Source organism: Hippoglossus stenolepis, chromosome 20 (assembly GCF_022539355.2).
Source record: "Hippoglossus stenolepis isolate QCI-W04-F060 chromosome 20, HSTE1.2, whole genome shotgun sequence".
Taxonomy (NCBI): Eukaryota; Metazoa; Chordata; class Actinopteri; order Pleuronectiformes; family Pleuronectidae; genus Hippoglossus; species Hippoglossus stenolepis.
In genome coordinates, this window is record NC_061502.1 from 3,278,742 (window position 1) to 3,302,438 (window position 23,697).

At 40.4% G+C, this 23,697-nt stretch overlaps 1 protein-coding gene across 8 annotated transcripts; it reads left to right on the plus strand.

The window, feature by feature from the left end:
- Positions 1–1,364: 1,364 nt before the first annotated feature.
- Positions 1,365–18,161, plus strand: lbr (lamin B receptor). Of its 8 annotated transcripts, XM_035143460.2 has the most exons (15): positions 1,365–1,580; positions 3,363–3,438; positions 5,486–5,660; positions 6,371–6,565; positions 7,470–7,544; positions 10,210–10,399; positions 10,712–10,941; positions 12,538–12,592; positions 13,178–13,372; positions 13,507–13,610; positions 14,299–14,424; positions 14,573–14,741; positions 15,037–15,117; positions 15,482–15,604; positions 15,899–18,161. In XM_035143460.2, exons 3-15 carry the CDS (start codon positions 5,490–5,492, stop codon positions 16,057–16,059), a joined length of 1,875 nt encoding a protein of 624 aa, XP_034999351.1. In that variant the 5' UTR covers positions 1,365–1,580; positions 3,363–3,438; positions 5,486–5,489; the 3' UTR covers positions 16,060–18,161. The 8 variants fall into 8 exon arrangements, with proteins under 8 accessions (XP_034999351.1, XP_034999350.1, XP_034999346.1 ...); XM_035143459.2 differs by lacking the exon at positions 3,363–3,438 and having other exon boundaries at positions 1,369–1,580; XM_035143455.2 differs by lacking the exons at positions 1,365–1,580; positions 3,363–3,438 and adding an exon at positions 3,164–3,321 and having other exon boundaries at positions 10,213–10,399.
- The last annotated feature ends 5,536 nt before the right edge of the window (positions 18,162–23,697 follow it).

Here is a 23,697-nt window from a genome sequence, read left to right on the forward strand (position 1 = left end):
ACCGTCTCTCACGCATGTGTGCATGCAGCTGTTATTGACTCTTCTTTGCAGACTTCATGTCTGAGTGACTTGATTCAAATGCTGAAGGCAGTGTGATGCAAACACTGAAGGGATTTTATGCTATAAAGATACTTCAGTGTAACGGAATGATTTAAAGATAATACAGCGACGTTAACCACGGTGTTGGCCGTGCTATTCTTCAACATCCAGATTAATGACACGCAACCGTATGTAGTGAGAAATTGGACGGCACCCACTTAAGACTTTTTCTGCAGGTCACAAAGGGAGATCCAACAAAAATCCAGTACCCCCTTGACAATAACCCTGTACAGTCTGCTAAACACGTTTTAGTTTTTGTGGTATTTGCAATAAGGTTACGACTATTAGCACTTATTTTATAGAAGCATTGAACCATGCAACCTGTGCTGTTGTATTGGCTCCACTCTCTCATAACAGTGCACATATGACTTTCACAGTTCAGGTTCCACTCTATCATGGTCTCTCTGAGGACAGACCACAGTTTATTATGCAGACAGTTTCAAGTGTCTTTAAATATTCATTAAAGGATTTCATGGATTCACTATTGTATGTGCTGCATCACAATTACCACTTTGCATGAAAAGCTCAGCCCACGACAATACTGACGCCACCAAGTTATTTTAATGGGGATCGTCTGTGTCCGCAGCGTCGGGGAGTGTCACCATTGTGACAGCTTGCTCACAGTAACGTATGCAACACATGTAATTTCCCCCTTTCTGCTCGCTGATTTCTTTTTTTGTACACTTTATAAAAATGAAACCCTTTTGCATTGACAATAAATTATGAGACTGGAAATTAACTAAATGGTGCACATTTTTATTCAATTTCAACATAATTCTTGTTTTTTAATCCAATTTTATAGCATACTAAATAATGAAATAATGTTGAAATTATACATTATTATTAAATGTTATTTTAAATTTAACCTTGGACTAATATTTGCCAAATGTTCATCTCAATGTGTATTATTTTATTATTTGAGATATATTATGAAATTATGAAGCAGTTGTTGTCTCTGATGATTTTTTAATATATTTATAAATAAAGTGTTTATTTTGTGTAATATATTTATAGATAATATATCCATACATATAAAAATATATTTATAAACAAAGTGTATTTTGTATATTAATAAATAAAGTGTCTTTTGTGTAATATATTTATAAATAAAGTGATTATTTGGTGTGATATATTTATATATTTATATTTCTTCACCTCTTCCATTTTGTCAGACGGAAATTTAACATCAGTAGACAAAGTAATCGGGACCCCCCCTAAAACCAATCCCGGATGAGCTCAAATCCACCGACAGCCAATGAGATTGCAGCACCGTTTGAAATGAACGCTGAGCCAGCCAATCGGGGGGCTTCGCGCCTTCCTGCTGACTGGTGGGTTTAGCCCAGAAAGGGAGGGAGAAGGAGACCTACGTCAACGTGAGCAGGGACCGTTTTTAAAATTAATAAAGAAGATTTATTAATCCCGCGTGTTTGAAGGAATACCTCATCACGTCCTCGCACTGGAATTAGCCGCCTAACACCAAGGTGAGTGCAGCCGTGCGGCACCTGTGTGAATAATGCGCAGCGGTAAATCGCTTTATGCGCCTCTTTGTTAGGAAGGTGGTGTTCAGCCGAAGCTAACTCAGGCTGCCTGTGTAACGGTGCTGCAGGCTCCGGCTAGTTCCTGGAATCATAACTTGTGTGCTGCCAACGTTTCCTAACAACATCTTGTTTTTAGTAGAAGTTCTTGATAGTGCCGCGACGTTAACTACGCTGTTGGTCGTGCTATTCTTCAACATCCAGATTAACGACACGCAACCGTACGTAGTGAAGACATTGGACGGCGCCTACTTAAAGTCTATATTAGACCGTGGTGCTAACATTAGCACGGTCTGCGCTTCATGTCTTAAATAGGTTGGCCAGTGAATCCTCTCTGAACTCGCTCCTGACAAACTCACTGAGACGTGCCCACTGTGTTGAGTGTTTGGTTTCCTCACCAGCGCTGTTTGAACGCATGACGTTTTCCCTCCTCGGCGTCAACAACGCAAACTTCAGCCGCATTTCGTTAAAGAACCAGCTCTTACACACCAGAATGGAGTTGTGTCAGTGGGAGTGAGCTGCTACTCACAACCCAAACATACACTGGTGTAAGATATATATATATATACTTGATGGGTGTTAAAGGTTAACGCTGTGAAGCGGCCGTGCACTGCTCTTTTCCGGGGGCAGGAAAATCAAGCAGACGTGCATCTGCAGAGTGGAGACATTTAGTCCTCGTCCTTGTTTGTCTCGAATCGAGAATACTGTCAAAATAAAGCTTCATTTTAATCGCTGTCATTGTCGGCGTTTGGTTTCCGTCCAACCGACTCAGTGTTGCCCCTTGTGGCAGTTGTGGTAAAAACGCCCACGTAAAGCGACGCTCCCTCTAACCGTCCAGTAGCTGCGGGCCTCCGGCCTCAGGGGGCAGTACTGAGCCCAGCACGGCTCCAGAGCTCCTTTCTGACGCAAAGAAGACGGGCTGTTAGAAAAACTAACATGGCCAAGCGACACTAAAGTGAGATCTAGGTTTTATCCCAAGTATTTTCCAGCACAGTTTTTCGGTTTTACTAGAGAAAAGACTTCCACAATGACAATTTAATGGTTGGTTTTGTAAATGAACGTTTTGGTTAAGTTCCCCATCTCAAGAACGTCGCATCCCGGCGAGTTTCTATGGATGCTTCCAGTCGGGAAACACATGTGGACTGGGAAACAGGAGTCATAACAACACCTAGATTGTCTCATCCACTGTGTGGTCCACAGACCTGGACTGATGCACAGTACACTCACTGACAGAATATTTGAATATGGTCTAGTCTACATGGATCTGGCATTTAATCCGCATTAATATATGATTTAAAGTTTGTGTTATTTGCTCACCAAAGTGAACCACGCCAGCCACCATTCATCCCCTGCAATTGTTCAATAATATTGTACATGCCATGTGAACTTAACAGGTTGGCTCCTCTTTGGTGGGAGTTAAAAATTAGATCCACATGTTGTTGACATTCTGAAGTGGCTGCATACCAGATGGACTCAGTCGTTGGTTTTAGAGGGGGTGTGGGGGTCGTCTGCCTGACTTGAGTTAAAAACTCCACCCACGGTAGAGCCGGACCCTGTCATCAGCCTGGGATCTGATGGGAAACTCTCATCAGTCACGACCCGGCCCTGACTTCCACATCCCATATGGAACTGGGCAGACGAGGCAGGAGAGCAGCGCAGGGACTGACGTTGGGTGTGTCTTACTGAGGTGGTTTTCACGCAGATGTGTTGGATTTTTGTGTTTTTCAGGATTAGGATCAGTTACCAGGGGACTAAGGGTTGACTGCATGTGTGTGATTCCTACTGCCTGTTTGTAGTGAACCTGGTGAGCCGATTTACAATTCACTGCTGTTATTTAGTGTTTATAAGAGAGTGATGTAGACGTCAGATTTAATTGTGCACCGGAGTTGTTTTGTATTTTAGCACAGGTCCTCAAGTTTATCTTTAATGGCATTTTTTAAATCTTAATTTCTTGTTAAATAAAGGGTTTAAAAGCACATCCCGAACAACCTCTAATTATAACCCACACTACCTGGTCTTTACTGAAGCATGTGGCTGTCTTAACCACTGGACTTTTAATTAAAGCTGCTGATGAGAGGCTGTAAATTTAGTATGTGGCTAAGATGTGTTTTGCTATAACCAAAGTTAGTTTTCTTGAATATGTTGAAGTCTGTGTTTTAATCCATCTAGTAACTGAATTTGTTGTTTAATGCTCTACTAATCCTACTATGTTTTACTTTCTCTATATTCACATGTGGTCAGTGGCAAGATGAGACTGAAGAGTGATTTACATTAACAGAAACATGCACATGCCTAATTTTTATCTTAGTGAATATGTTTTTATGAATGAGCTGCATTTAACACACAAGTATATCTGCATTGGTTAACTTTACAATCTATGACTTTTCCGCTGCCAGTCATTTAGAAACTGTTTTCTGCAGCTTTGAAGTATATCATGTTGATCCACAGAACTTAACTGCTGTTCAGTCATAAAGCTGATCTTCTGATACCACCACTGTTTGCCCAGCTAAATTTCATAGCCCTCTTCAAAGTGGCTGCCTGAGTTGGCAAACAGCCACAGTCAAGTGTAACAAAACTTTTACAGTAGCTGCTGCACTAAAACCCTTGCTTGTCGGCTGTGACTTGAATGGCTCTTTCAGGCAGACAGCTTTGGGTAAACCAAGCAGGGACAGACCTGTCAGCAGTTCTGCAGTAGTGTGCTGGTTTTCTAGACACTGAGCCTCCCTAGTCCCTCATGTTCCACAATGCTGACCTTGCCTGGCCCACCTCATTGTTTCCAGCGGTGCATAGTATGAGGATTTAGTCATTCTAAAGTGTGAGGTTGCCCGGTCTCTCAAAATGTTTGCCTGGTATTGAAGTAGTAAACCAAGAGGCCGCTCGTTAATCAGGTGTATAAACACAGACACCGTTTTTAAACCTGTCGATAAACAGAACAGACGGAGGTGTGTGATGACGCAGTGATTTCAATTTAGAGTTTATATTTCTAGTTTAATTCATATTCCTGTACTTGAATGAATCCAAAGCAGATGAAGTGAAAGTAAAGACTCTTTTGTATAGCTAATGCTCTCAACTGTAAGGAGTGTAAACACGTGTGCTGAAGCAGGAACACTTTGATGGTGATGCAATACAGAATATATTCAATAAGATGACATTTAAGCACTAATGTGCCTTCAGCGCTTTAAGAGCAAAACAAATCACATCATATTAAAAGCTTCACAACAGCCTGTGTGCATAGAACAATGACAATAGATATAATCTTACAAAATTCGATATAGCTCATGTATCCTTAAGCCCGATATAAACAGTAGCAGTATCAGCTAAGCAGGTTCACACGACTTTTATTTATTCTGTGTAGTTCAGAAATCCCCTCCTGGGTTTTGATCTTGACTGGTTGTAGCTGTTTGTTATGTTGTGGTCAGAATGGTTCACACATTTCTGGTCTTGTTGTAATCAAAATAGGAATTTGGTGTTATCATATCTTTTTTAGCTCAAGAGCATCTTTGCAGCTCAAACTGTGTTCTGTATGTGCTCGCTGACAGAGCTTGTCTTCGTTGCTGTTTCACTTTCAGCAGGTAGAATTCCTTCCTTGTTCATTGTTCATCTTTGTGTCAGGAGCTGGATTATCTTCAGAGGTCTCTACTTCTTTTTGAAAGACTTTTTAACAAAATATATTTTCTTTTATCTCCTTTTATTCTGGGTTTCTCTTCCTGCCTGTTTTCGTCCCTCATGTCTCCTGTCTGTCTACTGTCTGTCTACTCTGGTGTCTTCGTGTTTCTGTATTTCCTGCCCTCTCTATCACCGTCTTAAAACTTTCTCTCACTCATTATCTGTTTGGGTTTCATCCTTCCCAGGTCAATGAGGATGCCTAGTGTGAAGTATCAGAAAGGGGACAAGGTGATGGGCCGCTGGCCTGGCAGCAGCCTGTACTATGAGGTGAAGGTCCTAGGGTTTGACATCCCAAGTCAGCTCTACACTGTCATCTACAAGGACGGCACAGAGCTGGAGCTCAAGGAGCACGACATCAAGGTAGAATCAGTGACACAGACATGTTTACAACATTGGCGTCACTTGCTCTTTTCAAAGTCTTGCTTTAAACAATTTGTTGTGCAGTGTCTTGGTTTAAATCTTTTTTTGTGTGTTGGGGTTAACTCTCTAGGTTCTCATTGGTTAAAATGTAGTGTAGACTTGAACCAGATTAATTTTAATCCTTTTAAATAAGTTAGCTTAAAGATGATAATATGGAAGGTAAGTGATTTAAGTGATATTAGTGGAAGTTGCTCAGTTTTTTGATCAGTAGTTCAGACTGTAGAGACTCACAGAATGTGATATTACCTTTTAAGTCTATAGAACTATATGGCATATGCTATGTATATTGGGTTTCTTTCAGTCTCTCTTTTCAAAATAATAAAATGGAAATTGTTTTCCTGTCATCGCAAAGGCCACATGGCAGTGATACTGTTTATGAACAATGCTAAAACCATTAAATATTACTTTTAAAATAAATCAACAGTCAAAATTCAGTTCTTGACCATTAAGAAATATGGATAAAATTACTTGGAGACATTATTGATGTCTCCAAGTAATATTGATGAACTTTCTTGACCCCACTGTGTAATAGTCTCTTTATGTATACTTGTTTTCTATGCACTATTTAGTAAGACATATTTATAATATATTTAAGCTTTACCAATGTTTACTAACATCTCCTCATATTTCAATCACTTGTTTTCTTTCAGAATTTTACTGGCTTCCAGACCCGCTCCCGCTCCCGCTCTCGATCGCCAGGCCGTCGCCGCAGCCGGTCCCGCTCCCCAGGAAGGACAACACGGCGCTCGTCCTCTCGCACAGCAGCTGTCGCTGCTGCAGCGGCAACAGAGAGTTCGCTGTCCTCCAATAAGGATACAAAGTTGGAAGTCAGGCTGAGCCCGCTGGTAATTCCCACTTCTCATTCTCTTATTACAGCACTGATACTGATAGAGAAGCTCATGTCATCAGAAAGAGTGTGTATTTTTAGGGACCTAGGGAAAACACTAACACTCTTCAACCGTCAGACATACAAGTCAAAGAGTATAAATCCCACTTTAAAAACACGACATACAGGTACAGGTAGTGTGATAGTGTTATACAATATGGCTTGATCTTGGTTTGTTGTGGCTATATAAGGTCCTGTGCAGTGTCCACTGCAACATGGACTATATGACATATAGAAATAGGTTCTTGATCTCAAAGACAGCAAAGATTATTTTCATTTCAGATTGAAAGTAAAAATAGAAATGTCAGTGTAGATGAGATATATCATATGATTCCATGTTAAAAGTTGAAGTTGTGTAGTGCAGTATATATATATATATATATATATATATATATTTCAAGAAGGTGCACTAATGAGAGCTGGGCAATAAATCAACATCTGAAATTTTTGCAATATAATTTTGGTCGATAGCAATATAACATATAATATAATGCTTAAGTGAGTATGTACGATAATTGTTTTGCTGTTTGGCAAGTGTTTGTCCTTACCTGTCTACAAAGAGTTTTAAATCATCAGCTTTGGGTCTTCAAACTTAAAAGAAATAATGACATTTAGCTTTTATCTTGATTATAAGTTTTGGCCATATCGTCCAGCCCTACTTAGAATTGTCTGGCATGATCCTGAGAATCGTCAGTTGTCCTATCGCATCAGCGCATTTTCATTGTGGGGAAACGTGTCAAGTTCTGTTTCTGATTTTGAGCATAACATAGTCACATTCCCTGTATCTGGTCCTCACGTTGTGCTTTTTTCCCCCCTTCCCTCTTTGTCTCCATCTCCATCACTCTCCCCTCATTGATGGGCAGCAGCAGACAATGGCCGCTGAGAACAATAGCAACAATAAACATGAGGAGAATAACATGGCTAACAAAGTAAATGAGGTGAGTTCTGTTTTGTATTTAGAAATCTCTTCATGTATTTGGAGCTCCTGATAGTTTCAACTCCTTAACTGTCAGATGAATGGTTACATTTTTAATTGATAATGTGTCAATACACATTCGAACACAAATACATTCAAGTGAAAGAAAAATTAAGTAGAAAGTATGAAAATGCCTGGACATATTTATTTATGCCAGTTTTTAATTCTCAAGCTTTTTCTCGTTTGCACTTCTCTTGAGCTGAAATACGTTTTACTAAATAAGTTGACAGAGAAATAACAAAATAACATGCATTCCAGGCAATGCAGGCCTTCCTGTATTGAATGGGCTTTGAGGCAGGTTAGAGACGCTGGAATGTCGTGTGTGTGTGTGTGTGTGTGTGTGTGTTTCCAACTGAGAGGTTCACCTCCCAAGATCGTGCTTTAGTTGGTCAGTCACATGCCGCTCAAACATGTGCAGCCTCTTTACTCTCCCTGCTTTTGGAATTTTCTAGCCAACTAGGGAGCAGGGGGCGACTGACGGAAAAGTTTAACTAACTCAGATCCCACAGAGCTGAGAATGTGTAAGGGAGGGAATTTTACTGTTGGATTTGATTTCTAATCATTGCTCATGATTTGACACAAGATCACATCTTTTACTGGAAAGCCTTTAAAAGGTGTTTTATTCAGTATATAAAAACATGTTGTTTAATGACATACTATCAGCGTTTTCCACAGAATTAATTCAACCTCATGCGCACTTAGGTCACTCTCATGCACAACAGATTCTGAGGTATGCAGACTCAAGAGTGATAATTTCTCCTGTGGGAGAAAGCACTGCATTGCGTGCCACAACCGCAGCCAATACTATGAGGCCTGACTGTCTACGTGGACAGTAAAAATATAGCACTGCACACACCAAGTTAGAGATCTATTTTATTATTATGAGAACCCAAAAAAATTGCCTCTTTATAAAACTGTGGCGGGACAAATTGGAATATGGAGGGCCAGCACAGTCTAGACAATTAATGGGAAACAGTGCACGCTATTGCTCAAGACCAGGGTCATCTACATATGTTTCAAATATCAAAGATCTGCCAACACAAACAGACTCTGCTTTATAATTATATAGTAAATATATTTTCTAATTTCAGTATGATTTCGAAGAACAATTGGCTTAACTTAAATCTATATTTCATATCATTGAGGACTAAACACAGTAAATTCACCATGTACCTGCGCTCGGTGCATCCTGACAATAGCATACCTAAAATCTGTTTATTTTACATTTTACATCACCAATCTTGTACTTGGTCCTCAGACCTTTAACAGGTTAAGTTCATTTAGATAAAATATTTAAATTCAATATCGATTCAGTTAAGGATATTTCATTGTATCTAATACAAATTTTGCTTGGATATGAAATAAAGGACCAAAGCTGGAAACTGCAAGGAGACCACTTGGTGCATTATTAAAAATATCGAGGTAGGCCTGTCACGACAACGATTTGGTTGGATGATATATTGTTGCGATAAATTATATTATTGTCATCATTTTCAAACCATTTTATACCACTGATATAATGATAATATATTGGCATAATAATATATACAGTACATCCTTTCAAAGAGCAATGAACTTTTAATTCTCAAGACTATTCAATCCGACATTTGAATTAGAACTAAAAGTATTAAAATATCCTAAATAAATAAAACATGAATAAAATAAAACCACACACAACCAAAACAATACATAAATGGACTCTCTGGCTCTGTCAACAAAATTTGCTCCTGAATAAATATTTAACATTTGGCACAGAATACATGTAACTAGCTTGGTAAACAGGATGGGATGGTTATGATTTAGATGAGCTTTTAGGTTTGTATTGTATTATCTTAGTATTCCAGTGTTTCCTCAAGGATTGTGTGTGCGTGTGTGTCTGCTCATCTCTGTTGCTCTTCACACACAAACTGACAGTCACATTTATTCAGTTATTATTCAATGCTGTTGGATCATGAATCCGGATCATTCCGGTCACTGAAACACACTCTTGTGTGTGTAGCAGGTGAACTGAGTGCACTCTTGGACTCTTTTTCCAGTATGTTTAAATGCGAGCCTCACAAACTCTCCAGCAAATCAAACAACACGACGCAAACTTCTCTGCGGCTCAGGTCATATACTTAGATAATAACTTTGATTAGTGTTGCTGTTTTTATTTAAAGTCAGCGCAGGTCAGCAGTGTGGAGGGAGCACACCCAGACAGGAGACTCTGACACGGTGCAAACCACCCGGTGCTTCTGTTCTGAACCTGAAGCAGTAGTGCTAATGGTTTTGCTTTGGCAGTCCGTTGGGAATACCCTGTACCCCTCGTAAATTCATTTTTTGCTGCCACTCCTTTTATATTTATTCGACATACCGCCTCATTCACATTGACAAGCTCCCCTCTCTTATCTCTTCTTCACTGTCTGTTTGTCTGTCTGTGTTTGAGTGAGTGGGCGCTGCTGGCCTTGGACCTGTGTGTGTGCGAGTGTAAACTTTCCCTCACTCCCAGACTCAGAGGAGAGGAAGTCGCACTTTACACATTTTTGCTCGCACTCTCGAGCCCTGGCATGGGAAAGCTGTGCAAAACCTTCTTTCAAATATTGTTTCCAACAATCTAAAATCCTGAATAAACCTAAATGTTTCTTCAGAAGGCCGAGGCAGAGGTGGAGGCTGAGTCTGAGAAGAACCAGGGCCGTTACAATCTGCGCCGCAGGAAAGACGACGGAGGAGCTAAACCAGCCTCAGTCGTAGCAGAGCAGCAGGAGAAGGAGGTCGTCAAGGAGGCTGCACCTCCTGCTGCCACCCTCTCCACCCCACTGGACTTTGGAGGGAAGATAGGTAGGGTATAGAATGCACAGGAAGTGCAAGTGTAGTGCTGTTAAAGACCACCAATTAAATAATTTTTTATCTTATCACTGGGAGAATTGGACAAACATAAGATGTTATACAGCTGTATTAAATTTGTAATAAACTATGCACATCTTTTTGATTTATAAAACCAATTAAACACTGCCATGTATGTTGGTGATAACAGTTATCGGTGTATAATCACTGGGGAATTATTTCTGTATGTGTGTTTGTCCATAGGATGGTGGTTTAGCTGGACAATCAGAAATCCAATGATAAAGTGAGTTTTTTTTATTCCTCCAGGAGCATATTTGTGGCTGCTCTTTCTGCCGTCCTGGGTTCTCTTCCTGGTGTTCCAAGTTAACCTGGAGGACCCCAGCCTGCTCAACTTCCCCCCACCTCTGCCACCTCTTGAAGCCTTCTGGGATGTCCAGGCCCTTGGCTTTGTAATCCTCTGGATCCTGTTCCAGGCCCTGCTCTACGTCCTACCTGTTGGAAAGGTGTGTGAGAAGAGCTGTCATCACTACACACAAGTGTGTAACATTAACAGTGCAGGTTTTTTTTGCACATTCAAATTTTCCATTTCCCTTTTGTCCATAAGGAGTGGTGGTCTGCATGGACCCTTTGCCTGTTTCCACATTAAACCCAACATTTCTATAATGCACACACTAAATTTGACATGACACTCAATTTGTTTGAATATATATTCTATTTCAGCTTGCATGGTACAAAGACAACAGCGTCACCTGTGATTGTTACTTTGCAATCTACGGTGTCAAACCCAAAACATTTCCAGATGCTCTGGTGACATGATCCTTTACATAACAACACAACGTAACATCACTGACCTATTTTAGTGATAGCTCCAGAGGACATGCAATAGGTCAAGCTGATAGTGATCGTCCTCTGCTGGATCATGAGACAAACTACTTCAGACGGTCTGATGTGCTTTTAGACAGTATATTTTAAATTTGAACTGGTCCTTACAGGTCAGAAATGAACTTTTCTTTATCATCTGTCGGGACAGACCTACCAGTATGTGTATGTTTGCAGTGTTCAATTCCCGTTGGTCCTATTCTTATGAAGCAGTTGCACACACTACGTGTTCACATATGCATCACCTTGTTTGTAGAATGAATAGAAGCTTGTGGTCCACATTTGTTATAGTCAAGCAGAAACTATGAACTGGTCTTAAGCAAGGTGGTAGCTGAGCAGCTCTATGTAGTCACTATGTACCACTTTGTGTGACCATACAGGAAACACACATGAACTGGCGCATGACTTCTTCAATTAAGTCACTCTGGCATGAGGCCCCGATTTGATTATTGATCAGGAAAAAGCAAGGTCTTTGTGTTCTGTCATGTCTTCCTCTAAATGAGATTACTCTGTGCTAATCTAAATTATAAATCCCATACACCCATTTTCTGTTGTGAGCTTCAGTTAAAGTTTTACTTTCTTAGATCAAAAGTTGATGTGTGTCTTTCACCTTTAGTCGCTGAAGTGGTAGGGCTGGAGTTAGGACTATGGTTGGATGCATTCCATAAAAAAACTTAGATGAATTGAAGAGTTTCAGTGAAGCTTGTGAACTGACTGCTTACATATGAAGTCCAGATGAAATCCTGAGTTGCTCTTTCACACTGCAGACAACTAGATATTGTTTGAGTTCAGACATAGAAATACTCTGATATGGTTTCAATTGAGGAACGGGTAACATCATCTACATGCCCACTCGCTCGCTTTGAATTCTACAGAAAATGACCATCTCTGTTCACACAGGCTCAGTCAGACATTTCACAGACTTCTATGAAGCTGGCAGAGTAAACAGTTTAATATCCAGTTGAACTGATGTAGACATTTGTGCTCACACATACGGCTCCACCTGGTAACGTGTAGAAAAGTTCAGGGTTGCAGTTCATGTATGAAAGCAGCATGACTGCGTCCCACTGTGAATGGATCCTGTGGAGCTCTGGCATTTACACCTTCTGGGAGCTAAAATGTCATAATGGAGTGGGTCCATATCCAGTGGATGTGATCGCGCTTGTGTTCTCCTGTAAGTGAGTGACCCTCACATGATGAGAATACATGTTGTCATCTGTTAATGTCATTATTTTCTTCCTGTCTGTCTCTAGCTGAGCGAGGGAATGCCACTGAGGTCTGGGGAGAGGCTGAAGTACAGAACCAATGGTGAGGCTGTGTGAAGCAATGCTCACTGTCTGTATCTTTCACACTTAAGTTTCAGGGTGGAACCCTGGCTCATGTGTTATTGTAAATGATTACTACAGACTGAAGCATACATTTGTGGTGATTCAAATTCATTTTGACATGTTAAATATACACTTAGTTGGCAGTTTCAGTTACAGTCAAATATAACCGTCCTGTAATAACACCTTAGAACCATAAAATCATATAATGCTCTGCTTTTTGAAAACTGATTTAAAGAGGTGTTGATTGAAATATATGGTTATTCTTTTAGGCTGCAGTTTTATATAAGGAGCTGTATTTACAGGTGTCTCTTACCCATTCATATCAATGAGTGTATTCCAACCACAGCCAATATAATCCGAACATTTTAACCTCCATGTAGGTAGTATTTATGACACTATTAGACCACATTGGCTTAAGATACGTTTACCTAATAAACTGCCATCTGAGTATATATTTTGTCTCTTTGTTGTGTTAATTTAATTTAAAGCTGTTTGAGTTTAACTTCCAAACTTTATTCCCTACAGTTCTCCATGTTTGTGTCTAACCTGCTCTGCTTGCTAACAGGTTTCTTCGCCATCATGGTGAGTGCCGTAGCCGCGGCAGTAGCTGTGCACCAGGGTGTTGACCTCACCTACATCCACAGCCACTTCCTGCAGCTCGCCGTGGCTTCATTCCTGATCTCCGTCCTGCTCAGCGTCTATCTGTATGCCCGCTCACGCTATGCTGCCCCCGAGCAGCTGGCACAGGGGGGAAACTCTGGTAAGCAGAAGCATCCAGGGTAAACGACTCATAAATCAGAATCATTCTGTTGTTTTATTACTATTTTTGAAATGTTGTCTGCTTTAAATTTGCACACTCAGATTTTTTCCCCCTGTCCATGTGTTTGTCCCCAGGCAATGTAGTTTATGACTTTTTCAAAGGACATGAGCTCAACCCTCGCATTAAAAACTTTGATCTGAAATTCTTCTGTGAGATGCGTCCTGGACTGATCGGCTGGGTGAGTTCTTATGGGACACTTGGGTTGGGCGATATGCTAAAATGTTTGGCCACCGTCACCCCAACAACCGCAGATTTATGATATATTTGCATATGTGTGCTGAACGCCAGTATCAGCAAATGCTATAATGGAAAAGCTATGACCACTTGTGATCGCATCTCACTCCCCTCGCTCTGTGTGCAAATATACACATTTGTTTTTATGAAGACCAAATTATGTTGTTTTTACTCAGTCTATGTGTGTGTGTGTCAGTGAGAGATAGAGAAGAAGAGAGAAGGGAGATCTTTTTAAGTGCCAGTTCCTAGGGTAATTATATATAGAGTTGAATGAATTCTAGATGAGACAGCAAATCAAAATGACATCCCCCAACACTATAACACACTGTTTTCAAAAAATACAATCAGCCAAAATGTACCTGTAACATGTTAATAGTAGAGTTGATGATAATGCGACCTTGTGCGTTTTAAGAGGGCCGGTCATATTCAACACACATTACTTTGTAACCCCAGACACGTAGCATTGGCCGCACTGATCACCCTTAACATAAACATTTGAGGAAGTTTCTGTTCTGTTTAATGCACTGGTTGTTTTTCTGTTCATCTGTATCTCCACAAATTGACACAGATCACTCAGGATGATCAGGAAGTGTTGACAATGATGTATTTCTTGTGTCTCTGATTGTTTCCAGTGTTTGATCAACTTTGCGCTGGCTCTGGCTGAGATGAAGGTGCACCGTCTGGATGCTCCATCATACAGCATGATCCTCGTCAATGTCTTCCAGCTGCTCTATGTGGTGGACGGCCTCTGGAATGAGGTAAGCCCAACAAAATGTGATGTTTATTTAGTAAAACATAAAAAATGACACGAGCAGTCAGGTAAACATCCTATAAAGGACCTTACTGCATAAAACCACATGTATTCAGACCTAATGAATAATGGCTGATTGTGTCTGCCTTTCCCAGGAGGCCATCCTGACCACCATGGACTTGATGCATGATGGCTTTGGCTTCATGTTGGCTTTTGGGGATCTGGTGTGGGTTCCCTTTACTTACACCCTGCAGGCTTATTACCTGGTCAGCCACCCCAACTCACTGAGCCTCCCAGTCGTTGGAGCCATCGTCACACTCAAACGTGAGTAGGAGCAGAGCATCGAACTGAGTTTACTGTTTGTCTGACTTCAGGATTTACATTATTGGCGTCACAAAGCGCTGTTTACTTGTCATTGTTGTTGCTTTATCTTTATATTTTGCACAGATATTGTCATTTAATGATCTCATAGAAATGTAAGCTAAAGATAATTAAGATATGAATAATTCTGTGGTCAGGCCCTACATTTTTCTCATTTCAGAAGTAGAGAGGACGTATATGATTCCCCTCGGTTGTGTGGTTTTGCTAACGTTTTTCTCTTGGTCTCTCACTCTCTCAGTCCTTGGCTTCTACATCTTCAGGAAATCCAACTCTGAGAAGAACGCCTTCAGGAGAGACCCATCAGACCCCAAACTGTCCCGTAAGTTGTCCTGCAGGTGTAGGGCTATGTCTTGGTCCTGTGATGAGATGTTTTTTTTTCTCCTCTATTTTTCTTTATTTCCTTCCAAATGAATCTGGTGAAACAGTCATTCGAGCTACAGTGTGTTTTTAATGGACAAGAACCTTTTAAGCCTGAATAATATTTAAATTCAGAATCTGTCAGATAGCTGAGGTGAAATTAAGTAATTATAATTACATTCAGCATGAAACACTCTTTACAAAATCCTGAAAAGACATTATCAACACTAAATATCATATAAAATTCCACAACAAATACTGTGAATAACAATCCGAGTCTTCGTCTTTTTTCCGACTGTAACTTCTCGTCTTTCTCCTGTCTCCAGATCTGAAAACGATCCCCACAGCGACAGGGAAGAGTCTCCTGGTCTCTGGATGGTGGGGTGTGGTGCGTCACCCGAACTACCTGGGAGACCTGATGATGGCTCTGGCCTGGTCCCTGCCCTGTGGTGAGTCGAAGCTATGAGACAAAATACTGAAACTGAAACGTTGTAAAGGGCAGCTTTTAACCACAACTGGTATGTTAATAACAAAACTGTTCAGGATCCAAGAGTCAGATCTTCTTCACTTTCACTTCCTGATGTTCACTGGTCTAAAATGTATAAACAAAGTTAAACAGACTAGAACCCATGAACGATTAGTGTAGAGATTGATTCCTTTTGGAGAACTTGAACTTATTGCCGTGGACAGATGAGAGAAAAATTAACACACAGTTAATTTGTCTTTTCTGTCCTCTGTCTCAGGCTTCAGCCACCTCCTGCCGTGGTACTACATGATCTACTTCATCATACTGCTCGTGCACCGAGACTCCCGTGACATGAGCGACTGCAGGAGGAAATACGGCTCAGCGTGGGACGAGTACTGCCGGACTGTTCGCTACCGGATCATTCCCCGCGTCTACTGAGGAGCCTGAAGCTGGACACTCGAGCCGAGGCCTTTCTTTAAACCAATATCTGAAGGCTCGCCAAAAAAAATATCCAAATATGAATGAACTAATTGACTTTTTAGATTTTTTTTTAAAAAAAAAACAAAGAATTTTTCTAAATCTTTCTGGACTGAGAAGGCCACAGTACATTGAAGTTTTATGTGGAAGAAAAAGACTCATTGGTTTTATGAACTGTTTGAAGAATTTCCTTTCTAAATAGAAAATACCTAAAAAAAAATATATTACTTTAAAATCTCGCAAAAATGGTGGGAAAAACAAACGCCTCTGCTAGGAATGTATTGTTAGGATGTATATATTTGTATATACACTGTTGTTTTAATACTTGGGAGAATAACACACCACCTGCATACTTATACCGGTACGTTTTACGCTTTGTTCTGATATTCAAAATGACAGCATCATCTTTGTTTTTATGAATAATGTTGTAAGTATACCCTCCTATAATTTTACAGCTTGTGTATATTGTCATGGGTGGTATTGAAAATGCAACCTCTTTTAATTATCTGTAAATTGGATCCAGTGACTATATAAAGATGGACGACTTGTCTCCACTTCCTCCCACACTGTAAAAATGAAGCCAAAATATTATAGCAACCATGAGCAGTGATCAGGTAGCATCAAATGACCAATCACAACAAAACTGATCAGAAACACCAGTGTGACAAAAACATCTTTGAGAAAACTTTATTTGACGTGTTCTTTCTTTTTAGTTTAGTCCATTTTACATTTGCCAATGTGGAGGTTTATGACATGTAATGTAGCCAGCCACCAGAGGGCGCCCCAGGTGTATACGGTTTCACTTTTTGAGGAGCTGTCATGTCGGCCATCTTTGTATACAGTCACTGGTTGGATCTATGATCATGTTTCTCAGGACCCGGAACTTGTTTAAGAAAGTTGAACTAGGAAAGTTTTGTTATGATCATTTTGTTGTGTATAGTTTTATCGAGTAGCTTTGACTCCAGAGTGTAAAATGTTTTAATGGTGAGGTCTCAAGAAAAAAATGCACTAATGCTTGAAGGCATTTTTGTTTTTTTTATCAGTGCTTCCAAAGTATATTTGATTTGGGCTTTGCTACCTCAGGTTCCCTCAGTGTCCAGCTCTCCCTCATCTGTCCTCTGGGGGGCAGTGTGTGTAATTAAGAGTGTGACATATCTGCTGAAGAGAGGAAAAATAGTTTGATGATTTTTATCCTCCAATAATGTTGCCATCTGATGTGACACAGCAGCAACTACATCCACATCCCAGATGTGTCACGCTTTTATTATGAAATTCCAAACTGCTTTTATTTTTGTCTCCATTACTTCCTGCATTTGTGTAGCATTGATGAAACATCTGTATTTCTGTCCTGCTAGTTTCCGGAGCTTCATGAACCGGTTGACTTCCAACCACTGCCATGTGAATTTGGTTTTTATCCGTTTCGGCTCCAACTAGCTAGGCCATATTTAGACTGTGACCATATGCAGTGCTGTGAACTGTTAACATTATAACCTGTGCATGTGCAAACCCAAAACAAGTATTTTTACGCCCGTGCAGCTGTAGATACACAAGTAGCAATTCATGAACTATACCTAGGTAGTATTTTTTAATGCTGTGCTGACTGAATACCCTGTAAATATACATTTTTTAATCTTGTTATTTTGAGTCAAAGAATTGAAAGTAGTGATGTTTCTCAGTAGATATTTAATGTTGCTTTTTTAAAAGTTAATTATCAATTTGACCACTGTAGTTATGTTTACACATAGATTTGCCACGTTTCTGGGCATTTCTTCAAAATGCATTTACAAAAAAAAAAAAGTTGTATAATTGTCAATACCTTCCTGGCCTGAGTAAAAGGAGTTGAATACTTCAGATGCCACCACCCTGCAGAGCCCAGGACACATTATGGTGATTGTCTTCTTCATGTTACGGAGGTAAAGCTACTCGCTCTGGTTTGGTCTGAGTAGAGACCAGGATGTATTGTAATATATGACACCAGTGAATGAGAAGTGAAGCTCAGTGAAGATTAATCTAAACGCCCATCTGTACAAATGTTGCAGCATAAAATAAAGATTTACAGTATTTCCTTTTTTTCCCTCTTTCTGTCTGTGGCTTTAGTTAATTTGTAGGTTAACAAAGTCACCTCTGGTTCCACTCTGATGACAATCAAGTTTCTTTAGAAAATAAGAGATTGGATGATCTGTTCCATCAGAAGCTTCCTCTGGAAGAACAGCCTGAGCCCATTTAACGGTCACTTTCAGACATAGCAGGTCAGTTAGATGTGAGGCCACAGCTGAGAATGTTTTACAGAAGCCTCTATAGTTACCAACCATGGCTAAATAATGGCAAAGCTTAGTTTGGGTAGCAACTATAAACTCCACCTTCGCCTGAAGCAGACAAACCTGGCCTCCCCGCAACCACCTTCCTAACCTCACCCTTCCCTCACGCACACATGAATGCAGAAAACCACATAGCATACGGATGTGTGCCACTTCAGACATTGATGCAGCTCCTCTGGCCTTCTTGTAGACCGAGTAAAATGGATGTGAGCCTTAAGTGTCCCAGTTGTGAAATAGCAAATGTGGCCCCAAAACAAATGTGGGCCTTTTGGGGAAAATGGGAGGAAGTGAAGCTGGAGTCTGTGAACAGAGAGAGTGAAAAACAAAATAAAACAGGAAGTGAGAGCTCAGTCAGGACTGGGTCGTCACAATATTATATATAGACTCAAACTGGATGTGGAGATCAATGTGTGGTCACATTTCAGTATCTCTCTTTTTATTTTCAATCTTAATGCTGGTGCTGAATTAAATCTTATTGCAAATCCACGACTGAGCAGCTGTGACTGGATCCACGTTAAATTCTCTCATTTGATCCAAGATTCCATCCCATCCTTTAGATATGAGGTCCTGCTGCCACAAGATGGAGCTCTTTTCCACGATATAACTCCCACTGCCTGTCTGCTGCAGAGAAATCTACCAGTGTTCACACCCACATACTGTAGCTACTGTAGAGCTGATGTGTTTGGTTCATCGTAAAATAGATAAATGACTAAATGAACTGAGTTTATATATTGACCACATGTTTCTGTTTTATGAGGAGTTAGCATTTTAACTTTAAATTCATTTAATTTGCTGCAATGCAAATTCAATGCATCAAACGTGTCATTGTGCTTTAAATTGCTGGTAAATCTGTGTGTCACTGTCAAAGCTGAACCAGACATATACTATTCAAACCTACACTGAATATAGCTTGATAAAATGTTGGTTGACAATAACGATACAATTACTTGTGTGTTTGGTCATAATTTCAATTTATATAAAGATTTGCTTATTTTTAAGACAAATTTACACATAAATGCAGGTTCACTTACGTTTTCTTGCCAGCATGGCTCAGAATAAAAAAATACTCAAAGTACAACTATCTTTCTATCCTTGTTTGCTATAGCCGACATGTTGTTGTGATTCCCCTGGTTTTGATCCGAGGACTCTTTGGATCAATGTGATCAATCCAACCACAGCAGATTCAGAGCAAGCTTATTTTTCTGTTTATTTTTGTGGTTAATTGAGGACCCGGGGATATGAAACTTGAAATGTGATATTCATACCTCATCATGTTTAGCATCACAGCTGTGGTGCTGTCGATGACATATTCAGAAAAATATTAGTTAATGAGGTGAAATTTCCATCAAGATGAGTTTTCAGATACAGAAACCTTAAAGAGGAACAGTGTGAATCTTAATGTGACTCAGCTGTGGAACTAGAGTCACTGTCAGTGTTGCACTGAGTCGTAGCGCTGGACAAAACTGAACAACCACATGTTTTCTACTGGTATTTTTTGCAGGTTTTAGATACAAACTGAGTTTACACTGGTAGTTCCAGCCTCCAGGAAGCAGCCATAAGCTGCTCTATCTCACTGACACTTTCCATTTTCATGTCTAATGCCACTTAAATTACTTTAACCTTTTTTTGTCGAAGCTTAACCACTTGCATGACGCACGATGCAAATCCTGATCTTTGGTGCAGGGTTCATGTTCTTTGGAAGAAAACCACCTGAGGCGGAAATTCATATATTAAAGTTTCAGAGAAAAATCTTTTCCCAGCTGGAGAGGGACAGAGCTCCCACACCTAGAGTGTATCACGAGGTCTGACCCTGAGCGTGCAAAGAGAATACATTATAATAACCTGCAGATATCGGTGTTCTGATGTTCAAAGACAGCTTTGTTCAAGTCTCACAGGAAGTGAACAGATTCTTTTATCTATTTCCCACAGTTTCTCAGGCTAGCTAAAGGCAATTGAAGGGAATTGAAGGTAATTCAATCAAATGAGTTAATGTACTAATAAGCAATAAGGCAATTAATAATAATGCAATGATGAAATCTGTCAAAACAACACCCCTCCATACTACATGGTTCAAATCAAAGAGCAACCACAATCATTAGTAGAAAGGAAAACTAGTTTTCACAAAATGTCCTACAAAAAATGAATAATGCATGAATATTACCAAACAAAAGATTAAATAGCTTTGTAAGTGTAAATGGATCCATTCTTTTAGGCAGGTACTTTGTTAAAACTCATTAAACCAATTCATACCATTAGTTTTTGTTTTCTGTACTAAAAGTTGCAGGAAATGTTTTCTTAGAAAATCTTCCAGAAGAGCATCGGATCAGAAAACACTTATAGACAAACAGTTCTGAAGAGTTCAGTTTAGTTTGGGGTTTCGATCACAGTTTTGTTTTTGTTGCAGGAAATGAGGTCATGAGCAAACAAAGCAAAAACAATAAGCGTAAGTCTCTCTACCGCCACCTGTGACACCTTTCACATTATACAAAGTTATTACATCTATTGTGAAAATATTGAATAGTTCACCTTTGACAACATGCACACACTTCATCAAAGACTGCAAGACAGGAAACACTCACTCCATTTTTTGGAACATACTGTAACAGTGTGAGCTGACCTCAGTCGTACATCACACGTGTCCTGGATGTGCCAAGTAAATGGGACGTTTGGAGGTGGCTCTGCCAATAGAGTTGAATCCAATCACATAAACCTCTGAGGACAGGGGAGCTGCCCGGGGTGAACTGTCCATTTGTTGCCATGGCAATGCACATCTTCTGTGCCATTCGCTGCCAGCCTGCACACAGACACACACTTTTACCACCGTCTTTGTGGGGACACATTGACATCATTTATTCTCTAGATGTAGAGTCCACTTCAATGTTGGACCCAAGGAGCAGAACACAGGCAAGGACACAATAAGCAGTTAAAGTTCTTTTATTACAACTTGAGGGGAAAATTCAGGACTCAAAGGCTCGACTCACAGTCAACGCAAAACCATGAGGTAAAAGCATCAAAAAACAAAGTCCAATAATAAATACACAGAAAAGCACTGTAGGATCTGGAGCGGACGACAGAGAGGAACGAGACGACCTGCGACAAGGTGAGGGACACGGACTAAATACACAATAGAGGGAAAGACAATTGGACACAGGTGAATCACATTTGGGCGGAGTCAGACAAAGAGTGAAATAAAGGAGTACAGCATTACTGCAAAATAAAGCAGGAAAGGACTTGAAAACATGAAACTACTAAAGGCAACAAGTTGAAAGCGTGAGGTGTGACACAAAGGTTGTTCAAGGTGAGCGGGTTGGTTTGGTGTGGTGGTTGTAAAAGGTGGTAAGACACATGTCAGGCAGACTGGAGACGACTGGGCAGGTTGGACGTACAACGATCCAAACAGGAACGATAAGAGGAACAGAGCCGGAGGTGGCAGACGACTGAGATGACCGGACTGTTGACCTGAAGCTGCTTTTAATACATGCAGCTACTAAGTGATGACACACAGGGGTGCAGGTGACTTTGCAACCAGGTGACCGTGGCATATAGGACAAACACACACAACCTGTGTCTCAATTCAAGGGCTGCATTTGAAGACCAATTGTGTCCCACTGGCTGGACTCGACTGTCCCATTTCCAAGGCTCCTTCAAATGCTGTGAACTAATGCGTCCCTATATCCCCGTTAAATGAATGCTTCAACAGGTGGATCCTTCCCGGCCCGACCTATCACAGGATTCATTGCGCTTCTGTGATTAATAGTTTTTAGAAGAGGTAATGGCGCTGGCAAGCAACGAGACGTCCAATGTTTGAGTATCAAGTTTGAACTCAACCAAGGGTGGGACGACCTAATGATGCTGATCACGGAAATCCTCTGTAGAACAGACCCATGTTGGTTCGGCCTTCGTGGTCTACGTGGTCCACGAAGGTGGCGGCCTTCTGCTATGGACAGGGAGAAAGAGAAACTGCAGGGAGTGGATACAGAAAAGACACAGAGGGGGAATGAGGTGAAGGCTGCTTAACTAAAACATTAAAACAACCTTATCTCATTATCCCAACTGAAACCTAATTCTAACCATGACCATAAAACCAAGTCCCCTCAAATTAAAGATGCATTGGAAAGTGAGGACGGTCCAAAAAATCCACGCATTTTTAAAATATCTTAATAAATAAGGTGTAGGGTCCTCAGAAAGATAGAACTAGATAGATCTATATGAAGATTTGCTAATTTTTAAGACAAATTTACACATAAATGCAGGTTCACTTTTTCTTGGCAACGTGGCTCAGAATAAAAAAAATTAGTACAACTAAAATAAGTACAACTATCTTTCTATCCTTGTTTGCTATAGCCAACATGTTGTTGTGATTCCCCTGGTTTTGATCCGAGGACTCTTTGGATCAATGTGATCAATCCAACCACAGCAGATTCAGAGCAAGCTTATTTTTCTGTTTATTTTAATGGGAAATTGAGGACCCGGGGATATGAAACTTGAAATGTGATATTCATACCTCATCATGTTTAGCATCACAGCTGTGGTGGTGTTGATATATTAGTTAATGAGGGGAAATTTCCATCAAGATGAGTTTTCAGCTACAGAAACCTTAAAGAGGAACAGTGTGACTCTTAATGTGACTCAGCTGTGGAACTAGAGTCACTGTCAGTGTTGCACTGAGTCGTAGCGCTGGACAAAACTGAACAACCACATGTTTTCTACTGGTATTTTTGCAGATTTTTGATACAAACTGAGTTTACACTGGTAGTTCCAGCCTCCAGGAAGCAGCCATAAGCCTGCACTCTATCTCACTGACACTTTCCATTTTCATTGTGGAGTCTAATGTAGTGTAGGGTCCTCAGAAAGATAGAACTACAAGTACTTGCTCTCACACACAGCAACAGAGAGAGAGAGGGAGAGAGAGAGAAGAAAAGAGAGATAAACTAGTCCTTGTAGTGAAAACGCTGTGTTAATTTTGTTATTGAATGAATAATAAGGCCAGTTTATTCCACAAAGGTCAGCGTGAGTCTCATTATGCAGCACAATAGTCACTTAAGTGAGACATCAAAGAGAAGCTGTGCTACCACCGCTGCTCCTGCGTCTACATCTGACTGCGTGTGTGCTTCATCAAAACATTCAGGTTAAGGTCTGTGGCTACACTGAGAGAGAGAGAGAGAGAGAGAGAGAGAGAGAGAGAGAGAGAGAGAGAGAGATGGTTTGACAAAACTAATTGATTTTAAAATCTCTTTGAAGTCAGGAGAGCGTGAAGCATAAAATAGCCCGGTGGTTAAAT